We start from the raw sequence: 19,087 nt of genomic DNA, 5'->3' as shown, positions 1-19,087 counted from the left end.
TGACCCTAGCAATGGTGGTGATAGCCCGTAAGTGTTGCAGGATATCTCCTTAAGAGTTTCAGAGAACATTTTCTTTACTACAGAAAGGAGGGGAGTAAAGAGAGACAGTTCATGCTTTTAAACTGCCTGGAACTGAATGCATCCCTTTATAAAGCTCTACATAAAACAAACATTTTATGCTTAGTTCCCTTTGCTAATACTTGTTAAGTCCTCTCCGCCAGTTGCAAGCCATTTCTCTGAGATCTGGGCCCAGCTACTAGATTCTTTTTAAAGGCTAAACTGCATCCAACTGCCATAATCACTCCAAAAATATTTCAAGTTGCAACCCTTTGCCTAGTGACTACTGCTGTCCTTAGAGAGATGTAAATAATGCTAGACATGCTTCAGAAGGCTAACAGCCTCTCAGTGTACACAGAGCACTTGTTCAGCTGTCAGGCTGCGATCTGTATCCCTACTTGATTTAAATCCTCTCAAAAGCAACCATACACTTCTCGCACATCAAGCATATATGAACAGAGTTAAGTAGCTGAGTATGCAAGCCAGGTTTTTTCAAAGTAGCAGCTGAGTACTGACTTTTAAAGCAGTGTGACTGTTTTACAAATACAGAAGTTTCCCAGATCTGTTTTAACACGAGCTCTGGCAATACCTTAGAGTAATGGAAATGGAAAGAGGGGCTCCCATGCTGTTTTGATAGCCATGCAGAGAACTGCTGCATTTCTTTTACTGCAAAGCAGGTAAGATACCAATGAATATATCAGCAGCACCTACCAATTCCACAAAACAGCCTGGCACAAAGACAGCTGGCTCCTGTGAAAGCTCTCTGAAAGAGATGATGGAATGTGCGTGAAGGCCACTAGTCTGCAACAGCCACCATGCAATTAAGATAAATAAAACATCATATTTACCAGGTGCAACATTCCTAGAGAAAGAGTGTGTGGGAGTGTCCAGTGATAGCTGTTCAAGCCCAGCAGGGCCACAATCAAGTTTGAGCATTGAAGCACAAAATGCTCAAGGCTAAAAAATAAGAAGCAGCAGCCAGTTCCTTGCTCTCACTCAAATTCTTCCCACCCTCTCCCACCCCTCAAAAACACGCAAAGCTTTCAGCACGTAGCTGCCTGGAATCTGGTGCTGCCAGTGCTGCTGGGCTAGACGACGCATATGAGAGAAATACAACTCCCAGCACTATCAAGATCAAAATGCCTAACAGAAGCTAGTCACACTATCTCCAGGCAAAAAGGGAGGACTTGAATCACAATCAATAAATGCTATTATTACAGGCAAGAGGGAAACACCATGGCAAACAGGAAGCAATCAGAAGATTCTTCCAAGGTCTCCTATTTACTCCCAGCAGAAAGTGACCTCCCAGCTGCTCTAAAAAGCCTGAGCCAGACACACAGCAGCGAACAGATCCAAACCTAGTACCATGAACCACAGGACACACCACACCGACCTTGAGACTTTGTCTCTCAGAGCATTCACTTAGAATTCACAGCACAAAACACTCCCCCTAGCCTCCAGGGCATCAGCTCAGGGATCCCCTGTTGCAATACCTTTCTCTACCAACACCCTGGAAATAAAACTGTTCTCTCAAACAAGAGGTAGGGGTAAAGGACTCCAAGACATACACTGTATAAAACACCATTCTGCTCCATTTCATTCCACTGCTTTGAAATCTGGAACCACAGAAACCTGATAACTGATTCTCTTAAGAGGCAGGACTGACCTCAGCACGAAGTCTCTAAAGGAACCCCCTTTCCCTTTGGTGCGTAGCTGGGCTACGGCTGCCCAGGCAGTTGGTCCACAGAAGTTGTAAGTGTGGAGGTAATGTGCTATGTGGCCACATGTGCAGGGGAGGAAATGGAAACAAACTCCCGGAGAATATTCTTGGCCATTTCAATATTGTTATGTGCAATGACCAGTGCTTTCTGAATGTCCTGATATGAGTAGCCTTGGCTCATTAGATTCTCGATCTCACTGGAGAGTTGCAGTGACACACTGGTCCCACTGCTGGCTCCGCCTGTTTGGCAGCTCCCTGCTTTCCGCTCAGAATTTATTCTCCGTGGTAGTGGCTTCGGTGGCCTTTCTGGAACTTGAGAGCCATCTGAAAAACCTGGAAGGGGAAACAAATGCATCACTTCAAAAAAAGACATGCGATTCTTGCTTATGACATTAGACTCATAAATGGCCCTTCAAAAACACGCCACCAAGATCTATGCCACTTTCTTCAACCAGCCTATCCTCCCGCACAACGGTACGGATTAGGTCAGCTTCCCCTCTCATGTGCAAAAATGTCTATGGAGGTTTTTTTTAATTAGGAGGCCCCATCAGGCTCATTTATTACGAAACGACTACGTAAACAGAAAAAATTGACAAGGGATGTATATGTATGTGTGTGAGCAGAGCTCAGATATCAGCCTTAGAATAAGCAGCAGAGAAATGCTGGGAAAGAACGACAGAGAGAATATGCAACTTTACCAAACATCCCATTTCCTTCTAGAATCAGACAGCAACCCCCAGTTTAACTGTCCAGATGCTGATCTATTCCCACAGAACTGCTGGCCACATTGCAGCATGCTGAGCAAGTGTACGCACAAATCCAGATCTATTGGTTACAATTCATCCACCACAATCATTCCAGCAATCGAACTGTGTTCTCTGAAGGGTCTGCTCCTCTTCCTCTGCCAGCCCATCAGCAGACCAGAGCCATCTACAGGAGCTCCTGCTGAAGCTCACCCTACCTAATGGCTGGCAGCTATGGCTGATCAGTAAGCTCATCCTGTTCTGCCTTTCCTCTTAGTCATTCAGATGTGTTACCTGCCAGTAGCCACATCATGCACTACTCCTGGGATGAAAAAAGAATATCCAATAAACCAAACACAACACCAAACACTCCAACACATTGCTTAATGTGTTAATCTGATACAACATCTGATAATTTTTGAGTTCTAACCTCCTGCATCACTGCAGAAAGCATTTTTCCTACTTTGTAAATCACAAGAAATTTTTCTGCATGAATATTTGATATCACCTTAAAGAAAGTTTTATTTGTCTTCTGGAGAAACAATTCAAGGCACTCAAGATAGAGTTTTCTAGCAGTAGAAACAGACAAATCCGTAAGACTAAGAAGGTCCAAACAATCCCTTTTCCAGAGTGGGCACTGCAGCACTGGTCAGAAAAGCAGCAGTCATTGTGATGCCTTTCTGAAAAACTTGTACCAAAAGCACTAAGATAGAGAAGGCTCTCCAGGAAACAAATTCATTGAAGCTTCCTCACCAACCACAATGCAGTTCAACTCCCTAATCTTCTAAGTACAAGCTTTTTACACATAAAAAGCTTTTTGTACATTTGAGAGAAAGGACTAGCCACTTTTCTCCCCCAGAATGTCTTTTGAAATAGCCGTTTCAGCTTGAACTGGATCAAATTTCAGCGACCATGGGTCAGTTTGAAAGGGCAACTTCTTGCACCGCTTTTTTGGTAAATTATTAAGAAACTACACAGCAGGGCACAATGCATGAGAATGTAAATCTGCCAGAGTGTATCCCATACTAGTCAGGCTTGCTTAACACCAGGCTTCAGCAGTAGCCAATACTCAGTGTTTCAGAAAAATGCATATGGTTCCCAGAGCAGCAACAATCAGCATTTCTACAGTGTTCATCATTAGCAGATCTCCTAACATTACAAAGCAGGACAATAGGACTGTTATTTCAAGGCTGTAGAAACAAAGAAGCGTCAATGATTAAGCTCAGTACTTCATCTGGGAGAGCATGATGTGAGCTCTTTCTGCCCCTTCTTACCCCTGTCAGCCACATTCTACAGACACAGTGACAGACTTAAGAAGTGAGGCAGGGAGCAGGGAGGAGTGGCAAAGCTAATAAACTGCTCTGCACTAGTAAACTCTTCTCTGCGCTGAAGAAGAGCAAGCTCAGGGAAGGGGAAGTGGTGAAGCAGGTGAACAGAAGACTCACTGGGGCAAGCAGTCCTGGGCCCAGGAGGTTCTGCCTCCCATTTGCCTCCAGAAGGACCAAGAAACTCACTCCTCTTACTTGGCACATGGCCAGGGTGGTCAGACATGCTGAAAGCCCCCTTACAGGAAGAGTTCCAGAGCTTCCTTTAGAGCTGCTGGGCATCATTCAGAAAAGCTCTTGGAGACATGAGGCTTTGGTTTTTCCCTCGGAGAATGTGCCTTGCAGCCAGGACAGGATGTCCTCACTCCCCAGGGACAAAAAGCTGACCTTGCTGAGCCACTAGGTCCTGGCTCAAAGGAACTGACAGCATCAAACAGTACACTCGTGCCATCTGCTGGCAACAACCGCAGCCAGACTGAACCAGACAAGCCGTGCAAGGCCAGCCATGTCACCTTTTACTTAGAACAGTCACAAGCAGTACGTTCTGAAGTTCTGTTTCATGCCCCGGTACAAAAGCTATGTCATGTCCTGTAGGAGACAGTGGTTTAAGGAATATCCTTCAAGCTGAGGAAAGGTTTTCCTAACTGTGATTTAAATGTAATTTGCTAGCTCAATGATTAAATGACCAAGGCAGTGCATTCCAAGTTGTAAATCAAACTGAACACCTAAGAACCAGTGTTATTCTGCCTTGTAAACCTGATTTTACAGCGTACACACAAAACCTTGAGTCAGTTGCAGAAGTTTCAAACATGCCTAGCAAGCCATCAGTACCCACTACAATGTGAAGAGTACAAGTGTTCTCTAACCTGTTACAGGGTCATTTTCCAGAGACATTCGGCTGAAGGCAGGTGTGGCATTGGAGATATCAGACAGTGTGCGACGAGCAATAGCAACTGGTAGCGGTGGTTTGGGGATATCATAGCCATCATCTTCATTTTCTGAGTCTTCAGGGCCATTGCTGGCAGTGGCTGCTGCCAGATCTCCTTCATCTAGAACAAGAGGCACATTCTGAGCTCTGGGACTGAACAGAGCCTCGGTCTCTCAAGGCAGACTCTGTTCCCCTGTAGTCCACAAACATTGACAGGACACAGAACTAAGGTTTTGCTGCCAAAACCCCGCATTCAATGGAAGCTCTTTCCAGAAGGTAGTATTAGATTAAAAATACTAATGATAGATGTGGGCTGACAACTGCTACTCAGAAAAAAAAAAAAATCTTCTAAACAGTGATTTTTTTTAACAACCATTGAGTATTTTTACAGTGCATTCTGTGCCATAGGCTTCTCAACTGGACTTCTCCACAACATCCCCACATGCAGTCTGCAGTACATAGACCCAGATGTTTCCACATACATCCTAGCTATTTTAACAGTGATAGCAAGTAACATTTAATTTAGCCTAAAACGCTGTTCTGACTGGGACAAATTCACTGTACTCCAGTTTCTCAGTTGTTTTTTTAGCAGACCCACTCACCAGAAGTGTTGACAGTCTCGAAAGCAGAGGATGCTGCTTGGGAGTGAATGTTGTACATTGCTTCATACATACAGCCATCCGTCTGCTGGTCGCAGTCTAAAACTCTGAGGGAGAGAACACATATTTCCCTTCAGACAAGGGACAGTGGTCAACCATCACCACCTAGTCTCTCTGAGATTATGCACAGATCCCTGCTTCAATGTGAAATCACCACTGTTCTGTGAAAGAATATTTGCTCCAGAAAATGCTCTAGTAATGTCTATTGCAATACAGCATATCAACTTAGAAGAGCTTAATTGATATGACCAGCACACAACCTTTTAATAGAATTTTGAATTTCAGTTGCTGCTGCTCTCAAAAGGTTACTGGCAGAAAGAGAGGGGAGCTCTTATCTGACTCCTTTAATACTGTATAAGGATTCTGCAGAAAAGCAGTAATAACATTTCATTTACAGTTAGCTATGTTAGTCTAGATCTGGTGAATATCACTGGGGGAATTCAGCAAACAGAGCAAGCAACATCTCCACCCTAGTAAACAAACATTCTTTCCCAGAGCTGCAAGGAGGAAGCACACTACATACAAACAGAATCTCACCGTAAACTCTGAGTCATTTCCAAAGGCATTTTGATCTCTGTTTTTTGTACAGCAGGACCTGGAAGCACCACAGGCAGAGAGGATGGTGACATGTATTCCGTGTCTTCGTCACTTTCAGACTGTTCCCCAGGAGGCAGTTTTGGTACAGGCAGCGGTCTGGAGGCAGAAGAAACAAGATAACAAACATCAGAAAAACATTTACACCAAATCTAATTAATGTCAAAGTGGCCTTTAAAATACACAGCGGAAGTAGCAAGCAGTAATCTTATACTGACTCTGTATAAAGAAATAACCTGGCTTTCAGGGTTCTCAGCAGCCCAGCTGTAAGGTCACACTGGCACAAGGTCTTTATGCAAAAGGAAGTTGACAGTATCACACACATTATACATCACCTACTTCACATAAAGACCAACTCAGAAGTGAATTCATAGAAGAGCTAACGGCAACTGTAGCCTGCTTCCTATTGCCATAGCCAAGGGTAACTACCACTACTATCCACAGATCTTTAGGATGTTGATTTCATCCACTTTCTCTAGATTGTGTATTTTGAATCTGTCAGAGATTGAAACTAAGGCTGACAGAGTTGTGTTAAATTCTGTCCCTGGTATCAGCATGTAGAGAGAGCCCTATGATTACCATTCTGTAAGTTATAAAAGACTACTTTTGCTAGAGAACAACAGACCTGGCAGCTAAGGAGTAGATCGCATTGGCAGATGAAGAGGGTTTAATTTTGGGGTGTTCACACTCTGAGGTCGTTGTTGGACCACTGTTCAAGCTCTGAAAGAAAAAATTCCAAACCAGGAATCAAAAATACCACATATATCAGTGCAGTTGCAAAGCTGTCAGTCAATCATTCAACATATCCTCTGCAGGAATGATGCATCTTCATTCATTTCAAAGCATTTACTGCCACCTTAGAAATCCAGTAATTCTGTGACAGTTTTCCCTCAGTGAGGGCACAAGCAGCGTTTTTCTCCTGTAGCCAACTGCTTGCTTACACAAAACCTGTAGGAACTTTATGTCTTTTGAGACTCCAATGGCTTTGCAAATCCAGCTGAAATAGGCCAAAAGGACAAAATGGGGGACAAGAGGAAAAGGATGCAGACAAGCACACACATACAGAGACAGAATGACAACGGTGCAAGTGCCATTTTCTTAGACAGTCTGGCTAAAAATGTACTTGCTTTCAATTTTTAAAAAGCTGGAGGTTCTAAAAGGAAAAATTAGGGCAATGGAATCAAAGAAAGCAAAACTGTCTGGGATTTCTTTTAGAGAAAAATATGTTGGCCTGCTAAGTTACACATCATGACATTGGTAATAGTAACAAGACCCAAATTTAACACAGATTTTACTGTGTTAAATTATAGCTACTGTGTGTATGTTTTTGAGGACTGAAAATTGAAAAGAGTAAATTACACTTTTTCAGTATACCAGGTCCCAATACAAAACATTCTCAGTTTTTCAAAATTGAAAGGTGAACAATCATTATGAAATTGTGGCTCAGGATTGCTCAAACTGGGATGTCAGCCTTGCTCCCAAGAGGCACAAAAGCACTTCCCTAAGAAGTCCCCCCATTATTCTCCCTTACTGGGCATTCACCTGTTCCCTTCCGTCTTTCCCTTGGCACAAGATCACCCTATTCAGATGTAAAACTATGAGAAGAGGGCACCTTGGAAGACTTAATTCCTCACATATGACCGTCACCTCCAATAGGCCTACCCACCGCTGGGTTGTCCAGGCTGAGTGTGCTCCCAAGCCGATGGCTGTCAGCCCTGGAGTCCATCTGAGAGGGCAAGGAAAAGGGAAGTGAGTGCCTGTTGGACAGTTCTCTCCCAGCCCAAGGGTCACCAGGGCTGAGAGCTACAGATGGGGCTTTTGGAATCGGCCTGGATGGCCACAGATCCGCCTGCCGGTTGGAGGGCACAGGGGGTGGTTTGTCTCTCGAAGTACAGTCTCCTGGCGTGCAGGGCAGAGGACGTCTCTGAGGTCGACCTTCGGTCCCAATGGAATGTGGCCTGTCTGGAGGTGGTGGCGGTGGGAGATCTCTGAGTGTGGGTGGGATCGGCAAAGGTTTATCCTTGTGAAGAGTACCAGGTGCAGCCTGGAAGGTGGAAGAACATAAAATATTGATTAACAAAGGCAGTCTAGCCACAAAACATAAAAAGGAAGGAGAACAGTGGCAGAAGGGAGAGTATTGGTTTTCCTTTTATCTATTTTTACAAGAAATTATCTCAAAGGATGTGGAGATAACTCTCCACATCTCCACAAGTTAACCCTCCAGAGACACCTTCTCTAAAGGATTGAAGAGGTAACACAGTAACTACATGCAGCTACAGCTAGGCACTAAACACACCAGAAGACAAAAAGAGCTGCTTCTTCTTGAAGAAGAAAAAAGAGCTTACACAGTAGCATTAGATTGGACTCCAAACAAAGGTCATTTAAAAAAATGATTCAATTGTGGGTTATTTATAAAAATTAACATTCAGTCAGCAATGAATATTCATAGAAATTGGTATTTCCTTCTGCCTGAACTTTCAAGCATAATTTCATTACTCCATCCAAACCAGCTGAAGAACCGCTGCCTATCTCAACAGCCAACGACCAAATGCCACCAAGATCACACTACTGCCTTCTGCTAGAAAACCAGCTTATGTCTTCCAGTCACACACATTTAATTCCTTCCTTAGTTTTCTATCCAAAAAAAAGCTTGATGGAAAAATTTGTGAAGAAAAGAAAATTTGTGTCAGGAACATGACACCTTCCCACATATTGCCTGCTAGCTAGAACAAAACACAAGCCCATAAACGCAGCTCCAAAGGGCATAGGCAGTAGTGGCTGAGACTGAAAAACAGTGAAGTTACTGGTAATATCAATAACTTGGTTGTTGAAGGACACCAGTCACCCTAAGTGAGCAAGTACTTCAGCTGAGGACCAGCTTCTTTCTAGCAACTGCATGGATGAATGTGAAGAAAAAAAAAAAGACAGGCCCTTTAAACAGCAAAAAGGGACTCTCCTACCATGGATTCCGGAAGGAAGCATTTGCTTTCAGGACAGACTAGGCCTTTGTGGGGAATGGACAGAAAGTGGCCTAACAGGAAAGGAAGAAGAAAAAGTCTGTTGTGAAAGTACTTAGAGATATCACATTTACAGTTCACCAGAATGCTCTTCTTCCTGCCTGCCTCACCAAAATCATAGCTGAAAGGGCAAATAGTGTGTCTGACCTTTGAAGTGGTCCCAGGACTGGAAGCCCCAGGTGGATTGGACACTCGCTGTTGCAAAAGATCCAGTCGTGGTGGCACGGGAGGCAGGATGGCCTGTGGAGCTACCGAGAATGGAGAAGGAGGACGCTCGACCTGAAAAGAAAGGGAACATCAACATGTGGACGTGGCACTTCAGGACATGGTTTAGTGGGCCTGGTGGTGTTGGGTTGATGGTTGGACTTGATGATCTTAAAGGTCTTTTCCAACCTTGATGATTTTGTGATTCTGTGATCAATAAGTGACAAAATCCAGCAGAACATCTTTTCTCTGCAGAGGTTTTCAAGCTCTGTGGCTTGTACTGGCTTCAATATCACTATTGGTAACAAATTACTATATTAGCAACAACCATACAACAGTAACCGGAGGCAGCTTCCAGCACAACAGCATTTGACTTACAGCAAGCTTTGAAGATCACCGATGGGCTTAGCTGTAGCACACAACTGAAAATGCACACTTAGCAATAGCACAATAAAAGACAAGCTGTTTTCCTGGAGTAACAAACCTGCCTTACTGGGCCCTGAGCAGAAGCACGCTGCTTTTCTTTTCGACACAAGAGGGCATGATATGCTGCAAAACCTCTTTACCACTACAGGCAGTGCTGTGCAAACTACCTTGACTACAGTGTCATGGCTGTTGCAGCAATCACTGGCATGCACCAAAACCTCCATTTTTGTCCCTGGAAAGCTGTTTTTCCACTTAAGAAATCAGAACAGTGCCTGTTCTTCTCTTTTTCATAAAGTTTTTTTTACAAGCAAGGCTACTGCTTTCTAACTTTGAAAAGCTTTACACAGGTTTGAACTCACTAATGCCAACAATTACAGAGTACTAGCCTATTGCAAACCATGACAGGATGTCACACTGAGGAAATTGCTTTGCTTCCCCAAGCTATGTATATTAAAAACTACCTCCAGGAATAAGTTTTACTTATTACTTTACTTATTACCACTATTTCACGGGGTGGAAGCTAAAGAGAAATATGACCATAGGTAAACCAGTGTAGAGGATGCCTTTCACTTAGTGAATTCAACTACGAAATACAAGCCAAATTCAAACGCACTTCCCTGTGCAGTAAAACAATGCTAAATGCAGATATGCAAGAGCAGCAATGAGCTTTTAGAAAAAAAAAAACAACCATGCAGGGATCCAGAAAGAATGCCTGTCTTGTACACATCTCCTGGCAGGCAACAGCACTAATGGCAGAGAGTTATCATACCTTTATTATACAAATTTATCAGACATGATATAAAAAAATGACAGTCAAACTGACTCCCTCAGCAAAATAGCCTGCCCTCTACCCAGTTAGTCATCAGGACCTTGCGAAGACTGTATCTGGTTGGCTGTATTCATCACTGGGAAAATGGATTAATTTTTGCTGATATGGGTGAACTATGGCTAATAAATCAAATGCAGCATTGCTAAGCATGCAGAAAAGTGTTATAAACCTAGATCTTACATTCCAATAGGTCAAGCCAGCCTTTTCAACCTTCTAAGGATTCTTTCAAGACAACCCATGGAAGATCAAAGATTTCAAAATGTGATCACCGTTGCTTAACAGAACTGACAGTGTAAACTGAACTGACAAAACTGAACCTAAATCCCCATTTTCCATACTGATTAAAATCTTTCCTCTTACGAGGTCTGACAACCCTCACATGCACAAATCACTCAGACCACAGAAAACTGATGGAGAATATGCAGTCTTTGTACATACTGCCACATCTACTAGCACATGCTCTGGTGACCTTACTTTTGTACAAGCGAGTTCTTTCATCATGAAGAGGGAATCATCAGCTCTGTCATCATCATCATCGTCATAATTGGGTGAGGGAGTTCCTTCTGCCCCTTGCCGTGATAATCCTCCTCCTCCTCTGGGGTCGAATGGGTCTACTACAATTGGCTCTGTGCCTTTGATTTCACAGCGGCAAAAAGGACAACCCTGGCCTTCCGATTCCTTCAGGGAAGAGAAGAGTTCTGTTACAACAGCCACTATGATGCAGAAATTATAAACACATAGTTAATATAGAAAGAAGTTTAAACCTGCTTTTTGGCAGGTACCTTTCAACTGCGAGGAAGATAGAGGCAAATTGTACTACAATTATGGGGAGTATTTTCCCCCTGAAGTAGAAAAAAAAGCTTTTTAGCAAGTCCTCGCACTTCTTGCGTATTCCTGGATTAAGAGATCAGGCATCTAACCAGCTTCTCCTTATGCTGGTGAAGATGGCACTGATGCAGAGCTTACACTATCTTACCTCCATACCTGAAGGAAACTGGATGGTTTTGAGAAGAGAATATACAGCTTCTGTAAAAAAGCAACTAGCTTCACTGAGAGAGATTAACAAGAGGCAATGCCTCACCTGCCACGCAGTGAGACAGGACGTGCACATCAGATGGCCACATGGTTCAATCTTCACATCCTTGTCATTTTCAGCACATATTTTACACAGTTGAAATGTGGAGCCCATCTCACAATACAATTCATATTGTTCCTTGGGGAAAGACAGACAGACATGGTTGATACTGTAAAATAACAAGCATGATTAGTCACAGCTACAAGAAACGCAACATAAGATTTGCAGGAAAAAACAAATTCCACACACAACAACACAGTGCAAAGAACCACAGAAGTCTGCAAAGATTTCACTATAATTTTATGTATTAAATACATCTGTCAAGTGCTGAAAAAAGTTGGCTTGAAGTTATTCCAGATTTTCTTTTAGGTGTCCCAAGAACAGCTTAGGAAAGCAGGGCTCAAGACATGCTGGATGGCACAGAAGAATGAATATCTGGCAGAACATTTTTTAAAAAAAAAAAAATCTTAAAATCTGGGAGCCCTGCTTAAAGCTTTACCTAACCTTTGCAATCTCCTCTGCCCATTCCTACCATTCAAAGATTTCTGCAACTCCTGTAAAATACAATACATCAGCCTTAAAAACAAGCCCTGGGGATACCAAGTATGACAGAATTGTATAAACAGCTAAGGAGGCTAGAAATTAGAAAGAAGGCAAGCAAGTTTGATGGGATAGAATACTTTGCTCACCTGTGTAACTTTAATGTGGTCCTGAGGTGTGGGCTCACACAAGCCAGTCAAGTCAGGATTCTGATTCCGGCCATCGGGAAATAAATAACTGTAAGCAGTTGGGGGGAAAAAAAAAAACCAAACAACTCACTCTCTATATGTGCATATACACACATCCATACATACACGCACACATGAACACACATATAAGGTTTCTTTGCGGGATAGTGGAAGAAAGAAAGAATGAGGGTGAGAAGCAAGGAGTGGGAATTTAAGGTATTCTGAATTCAAAATAAGTTTTGGAAGAATTTTACTATTGGACAAAAACCAAACATGCCACTCTTAAAAATAAAAAGAAACTTGTCTTCCTTCCTGGCAGCAATTTTTATTTTAAACAGGATGTTATGGTCCCAGACTACGCTTAAATCATCCTATAGTGAACCTCTAATATTCAGAGTAAGAAAATGGATATCATAGTATCAGTTGCAGTGGCTCAAATTAAGGACTCAAATGGAAAAGAATCTATGACAAAGGAAACACAGGTGCACATCTATCATCTGCTATTGTGAAGTGCAGTACAGCTCTCTGGTGCAAAAGATAGCCGACAGTATTCTCAAGTTAAGTATATGAATTATTCTACTGACATCAAGGGGACTATTCACATGATACACTGTTTTGCTGAATCAAGGTCTAAATATAAAGGAAGAGCTGAGGGATGTCCAAAAGGGGCTCAGTGATGTCAATAGTGATTGCTTGACTTCTGCAACATGCTGCCTCTCCTGTGAAGCAGATAACGTGTGATGAACCCAGAGGGTACGTTTTACTATTCAACTGACTTTAAGACCTCACTGCAGGATTAAGATTTACAAAACAAACTCACAGTGAAAAGGGGCAAAAAACTTTATTTTGATAAAGCTACTTACAAGCCTTCCCTGAAGCCATCAATCAGTGCTTGAAAAAGAGGTTTGTTGTGCGGGATTGTCTGAAGAATGTTCCCATCTGCAGTGACATAGCCAATGGCCCACTGACCGAGTCGTGTACAACTCAATCGGAAAATATAACTAAAAACACACAAAGGAAAAGAAACTTCAGTTTGCTCTGGAACAGACAGAAAAGATTAAATGTCAAGTAGGCAGCCTTTCTCTGGCTATCTCAAGACAGCAAATAAAAACTAGTAGGAAAAACTTGATGATTTATACCAGGTTTCCTCAATTTACCCCCAGGCAGATCAAAAGAGAACCTTGCAATCTGATACGAAGTGAGAAAAGCATCCAAGCACTGGCCTCCAGGTGAAAAAAAACCCAGAATCCAGAGCAAGAAAAGTTAGCATCCTTAAAATAATTTGTTTCAAGCTAACTTTAAAAAAACCCCCAACAAAAAGACTACACAAGTTTTCCATTTTTAAAACCAGTACAGAATTAACAGTATAGTAACAACTTCCAGAAATGAACGCTTGGCCATTCCTGCGTAAAGAAAAATCTGTTAGCCCTGTTGTATTGGGCCAAGTTCTACCCAGGACATTAGGTAGTCCGAAACTGCTCAGGTCCACAGCCCCTGCAGAAGCATGTGTTGCCCCCCACGCTCTCTGAAGTCCACCCAGCCTGCAGCATTACCTCGCAGCCTACTCTGCCTCCTATGGCTGCTTTCTGCCAGTACAAACACTGGTCAGCTGCCTTGTCTGTCTGAAGTTTGCTTCAAACATACACACTGCTTCTGGGGGCTGCAATCCGCTCAGCTCTACTGGTTTTATGCAGTTTTTACCAGAACATTATGGGGCCTATAGATACATTCTCTTATTCACGGTCCTAAACAGCCCGCTGTTTAGGCTCACTGTCAGCGTCTGTCTCTGCGTTCTGCTTATGCCTGAGGGAGCTGTTGTGACAACTGTGGGGATGGGCAGGAGGCAAGTCACCACATGAAGGATAATTTCCAAATACAGGGTGAGCTAGGGTTTTTTCACAGTTTAAATTTCTGAGGAAGGACGACGAAGACAAAATAAACCCAATCTCCTCAGTCAGTGCAGTAGTCAGCAATGTTAGCAAGAACAATCAAAAAAGCCGCTGCTGCCAAGCACTAACCTGCCAGGTTTGTGAATGAATTTCTGAAGCCGGGCTTTCACCTCATCATACGTTAGGAATGCCATATAACCAGGATGAGTCACCGCTAGGCTGTTCCAGTTCCTGAGCAAAGAGGACCATGGCTATAGAAACAACAAAGAAATATATTAACCATGCACTTCTAAGAGGTATCAACACATACAATATTCCTCAATCAAAGGTATCAGTTCTTCAGTTAAAGCAGCAGGCTTCTTATCCCACCATAAATCCAGCAGAGGAACTAAACCCTACATTCTCATGCACCAGCCTTAGCACTTGAGTTTCTCTCTTGTCGGTGATAAAAACATCACCTAAGATAGACCTTAATCAAAACTCCTTTAATAAATGCCAAGGGAGAAGTCACTGAGGTCACAAAAACGACAGCTCAAGAGTGGCTACCAATTTGTGCTGCTTCTGCCGCAAAAATGACTCATTCCTGAAACAGGGATAAAGACAGGAGTTTAATAAGATTATGCACAGGACCAGAAACCATGACTAGTCTGATCGCTAACACCGACTTCTTATATAGCCTCAGGAAAGTGACTTCCCCTTCTCTGTCTCAGTTTCACCGTGTGTAAGATGCTTGACTATTAACCACCTAACCTCACTTGGGTGTGGCAAGGATTACTGGCTAGTCTAAGATTTGAATAAATAAACCAGCATATACATGTTAAATATTCCTTAAAATGATGTACAAAAAGTCGTAAGAGTCTGAAAGCTCTCAATCCTGAGAACGGCTTGGGTGTCTAAGTCTCATCCCATTTTTCCAAATTTCTCAACTTGTCTAAAAGAAGATAGTAACTCTCCCTAAGAACTTTTCATCTCTTGGAAATTGAAGCAATTCTTAACTTGCTGTTTATGTACTATAGTGGGAAAAAGTACTGAATGAGATCAGCTACATTGCAACACCGAACATTGGAATTGTTCATCTAGACATATCTTAATTACAACCCACCCTATCACACGGGAAAAGGCAAGTCAGAGCCAAAGAAGTAAGTGTTCTTTTAAATACCCAGTTGCACCATCAGAAGCTGTGTTTTTGAGTTTAGCACTATTAAAGACTGTGGGTTAGAATATGACCTACTATTAACATCATTTCAGTAATATAGATATTTCTCATGCTCAGAACACAGACATGTCCACAACATCCTGGCTGTGTCAGTTCAAAAGGCAGGAAGCCCAAATTTCCATGTTTGTGCTACATCCTGAAAAAACCCCATGGAAAATAAATCTGACAAGAAAGGACAAGAAAAGACAGACTGATAAACTAAGCTTCACATTTCCTGGCTTACAGAAGTTGTGTCAGAACTTCAGTCTGAAAGTGGCTTTTGAAAAGGAAAAACTGATTCATGGGAGGATACTGAATGTGTCTTACATTTGCAGTTTGTATTTAGACAATTTTTTCTTCTACAACCACAAGTATCACACACTGTTACTGCAATATAGGGTCCTAAATATTACTAGAGCTGTTTAGGGATGAAGGGCAAGATGACCAAATCCCTTACAGCATAAATAATGTAATTTTAGTGTGTAAAATACAGTTTGTCCTGGGAAGAGAGTCTAACCTGAAGCACTGAGACACATTTCAAGTGATTCACATTCCTCAGTTCTTACCTGAAAAAGTCGTGTGAAGATATCAAATTCAAATACTGAAATGTAGTCATTGCACGTCAAGTCAATCGTTGACTTCAAGGCCATGGCTTCCAGCCCTGAACTGATTGGATGTACTTCATGCAAGGCCTGACGGAAGCTTTTCCAAGGTACAATAGTCCTGGGGAAAACCAAGCCATCTGTAAATGTGATATGTCTGAAGACCACACATTATACATTTTTTTGGTGAGTATGCACGTCATGATAAAAGAAGAGAGGAAAATCAAAAGTAGCCACAAGAGATTTATTCATGTTATGCAAGCACAAGGTTTCTTGGTACTGCAGGAAATTATCAGTGAAATGAACTTTAGACAATTTTCTCTACATATGCAAAATTTTGGAATCTGAAGTCCAGTTGTGCCCTCTCCTTTCTCTTTTTCTGCAGTCCTATCGTAACAACGCTTGTATGTACCCCAGGCTGTATACAACACCATCATTTGATACGAATTTTGTAATGTTGCAGCTGGTAAAAAAGCAGTTAACAGTGTGAGTCTTTTAGTAGAGGTCTAGCCAGTTAAAACAAAAAAATTAAAAGGCTGCAAACAATACTCTAAAGAGGTATTAAATGGAGAAGTAAGATAATCAGAAGCCAAAACAGAGGTTCCTGTTTAAAGGAATATTTTCCTTCTTTTAAAATATCAAGTGGAATAGAAACATAGAAAGAACATGCCTCGTTTCAGACAACCGTGTTATTCATGAGTAAATGTATCATTGTTTGTTGTTCTGACAGTTGCTAATTAAACTCTTTATGTGAAGTATCTTCGTTACCTTAGTTAGAAAGCAGTACCCAATTCTATTAACTTTAAGCATCAAACATTGCTGTGGACACCTCTACAGTTCATTTAGTCAGCATTTCATTAGATACAAAAATTAAAACTGACGTTTCAACAGTTTCCACGCAACTATACATTGCACTTCACTTTCTCCTTCATTCTACCTTAACAAAGCCATTACGCAAAGTGACAAAAGTTCAGAGAAGCCAGAAGATAGGTGACAAAGTGATTGGAAAGACTAATTGGAGGGAAGATGAAAAAGAATTTAACATAATGACTTTGCTAAAGGACAACTAATACAGGGGCATGGTAACCTTTGGAAGAAGAAAGGAGATTATTTTGCATAGTTTGTGGAGCTTACTTACAAGTTAAGGAATTAAACTAAGGAGAGGAAAATTTAAGCTGAATAATCGAGGGAAACTGCGACAGTACAAGAGTCTCCTAGGGAAAGTGGGGAAAGACCCATCACTTGACACATTTAAAACAAGGCAGGATAAAGACCTGGGCAATATAACTTAGGAATAATCCTGTATCCCACCCCAGAGAGTGGACTAAATGACTAGTAGGTCTCTCCCATTGTGTGATTAACCAGACAAAGTCCTTTCGGAACCGCAAAACAGAATTTTTAAAAATACACAGTGCTGTATGCCATTTATTCCCATATGTCCATTTTTAAGCACAGTTAGAAACTTACTTTTCACCAAAAGCCTTTCTCCAAAATTCTGCAGCATCTGCCTTGGTGATCCGGAACGTGTCTCCCTGGAAAAGTCCACTTGGGAAAATGCCTTTGAGTTCTGCCAGCATATGGCTGAATATCAGCGATAACTTTGTCAGGTTACGCCTACAGAGGACCACAAAAACAAGCGTTTCTTTTAGAAAAGACTGACGTGGTGTAGCACTCTGAACAAAACAGAAGTAGTACCTATTGCAATTCAAGAAGCATCCCAGCCTAGAAAACTCCTCTTATTTGGGACAGCCTTTCAAGTATTTACCCAGCATTCAGAACACATCCATCACATGGTACTTATCAACAAGGTCTGCGTTTGTCAAGACATTTTCCACAATGACTAACTTGCATAACCTCTTTGAGGTGGGCAGGTTATTTCCAAGGCACCCCCTCCAAGGAATACATTCACAGAATATGTCCAAAACCAATATTGAGACCTGACATATTAAGTAACAGCATAATCAGAGCCAAAACCTGATGGTTTTGCTCGACTCCTTTGCTCGACTCCTTTGATTGATCGTTTTCTGACCGATTCCTTTGCTCTTGCGTCTCAAAACTCCTTATGAAAGCACATAAAACTACTACTGCCTTGGGTCATGTAAGCTGCATGTCTTTCCAAGTCTCCAGAGGGTCCCAACAGAGTAGATTTGCTCAGAGAACGTCTTAACCAATAACAGGTCCAGCTCCCAAGGGAAGGTCAAAACACCTGCAGGTTTTTTTTCTAAAATGGTAGTAACTTACACATACAGAAGCTTGATGGTCAGGGTGCTCAACCATATTGCGTTTAGTAATTATTCAATTTGAATTACAAGTTGGTACCCCAAATCCCTTCTCTGCCTGATGACATTCATATATCAGGAGTGATCTAGCGCATCAGGGTATGCTCTTTTCTAAACTGGAAAGGGAAAGTGGGAGAAGGTAAGAAATACTGTCTGCTTCAGATTTCGTCAACGTGCAAAAGATTTCCAGAAATAGAAGACAGGAGGACTACTGCCTAGCAGAGAGGACATGGCAGCATTTTTGGTTACATGCTTCACAAGAAACTAGCATTGGATTGGCATCAAATTCTAGCAGTACATACTGCAGCCCAGGACTGCTTCTTCCCTGCGACTATGTTAAGGAGGTAAGCTCCATGTTGTAACTGTGCTATGCAGAAATAGAGCTAGCTTGGGTACTTCAAAACATCAATGCCTGTAGCAGTAGAGGAATACCAAAATAAGTCTTCCTACTTAGGAGTCAAACAATAGCATTATTACACACTAGAGAGGTTGTCTTCTACTCGTAGATGGGGGGGGCGGGAAATCTATTCACTAGTGGCACCTCATTCCTTTAGCCACAGAAAGGATGACTCTCTTCTCCTCCACTCCATTACATTCTCTAGATGCTAGGAAAACGGGAGTTTCTGAAAAGAGACAGAGGTTTTTTTTCACCCCCACATCACATGCTTGAAGGTAAAAGGAGGAAGTAGTATCATGTGGGAAAGGACAACTTCTAAGTTATGTCAACAGACCAGAGCTCATCAGAAGGCTGCATCAACCACTGAGGTTATCACCTAGGCATTGTACAGACTCAGTTATGACACTGAACAACATGGAT

The 19,087-nt window shown here is 42.1% G+C and overlaps 1 protein-coding gene across 1 annotated transcript in view; it reads right to left on the bottom strand.

Annotated features, from left to right (window-relative positions):
• Positions 1 to 1,829: 1,829 nt before the first annotated feature.
• The window catches only part of CBL (Cbl proto-oncogene), a gene marked incomplete at both ends in the record, with an annotated part of 39,976 nt that continues 22,718 nt past the window's right edge, over positions 1,830 to 19,087 (bottom strand). Inside the window, 14 exons of the mRNA XM_082009965.1 lie at positions 1,830 to 2,110; positions 4,712 to 4,894; positions 5,376 to 5,479; positions 5,970 to 6,125; positions 6,652 to 6,746; positions 7,693 to 8,070; positions 9,191 to 9,322; positions 10,977 to 11,180; positions 11,584 to 11,715; positions 12,267 to 12,354; positions 13,169 to 13,306; positions 14,324 to 14,445; positions 15,956 to 16,112; positions 17,459 to 17,605. Of these exons, the coding sequence (XP_081866091.1) occupies positions 1,830 to 2,110; positions 4,712 to 4,894; positions 5,376 to 5,479; positions 5,970 to 6,125; positions 6,652 to 6,746; positions 7,693 to 8,070; positions 9,191 to 9,322; positions 10,977 to 11,180; positions 11,584 to 11,715; positions 12,267 to 12,354; positions 13,169 to 13,306; positions 14,324 to 14,445; positions 15,956 to 16,112; positions 17,459 to 17,605 (2,317 nt within the window). The remainder of the gene's footprint in view (positions 2,111 to 4,711; positions 4,895 to 5,375; positions 5,480 to 5,969; positions 6,126 to 6,651; positions 6,747 to 7,692; positions 8,071 to 9,190; positions 9,323 to 10,976; positions 11,181 to 11,583; positions 11,716 to 12,266; positions 12,355 to 13,168; positions 13,307 to 14,323; positions 14,446 to 15,955; positions 16,113 to 17,458; positions 17,606 to 19,087) is intronic.

Source organism: Phaethon aethereus (assembly GCF_964289735.1).
Source record: "Phaethon aethereus genome assembly, chromosome: 23".
Classification (NCBI taxonomy): domain Eukaryota; kingdom Metazoa; phylum Chordata; class Aves; order Phaethontiformes; family Phaethontidae; genus Phaethon; species Phaethon aethereus.
This window is presented reverse-complemented; position numbering and strand designations above follow the sequence as displayed.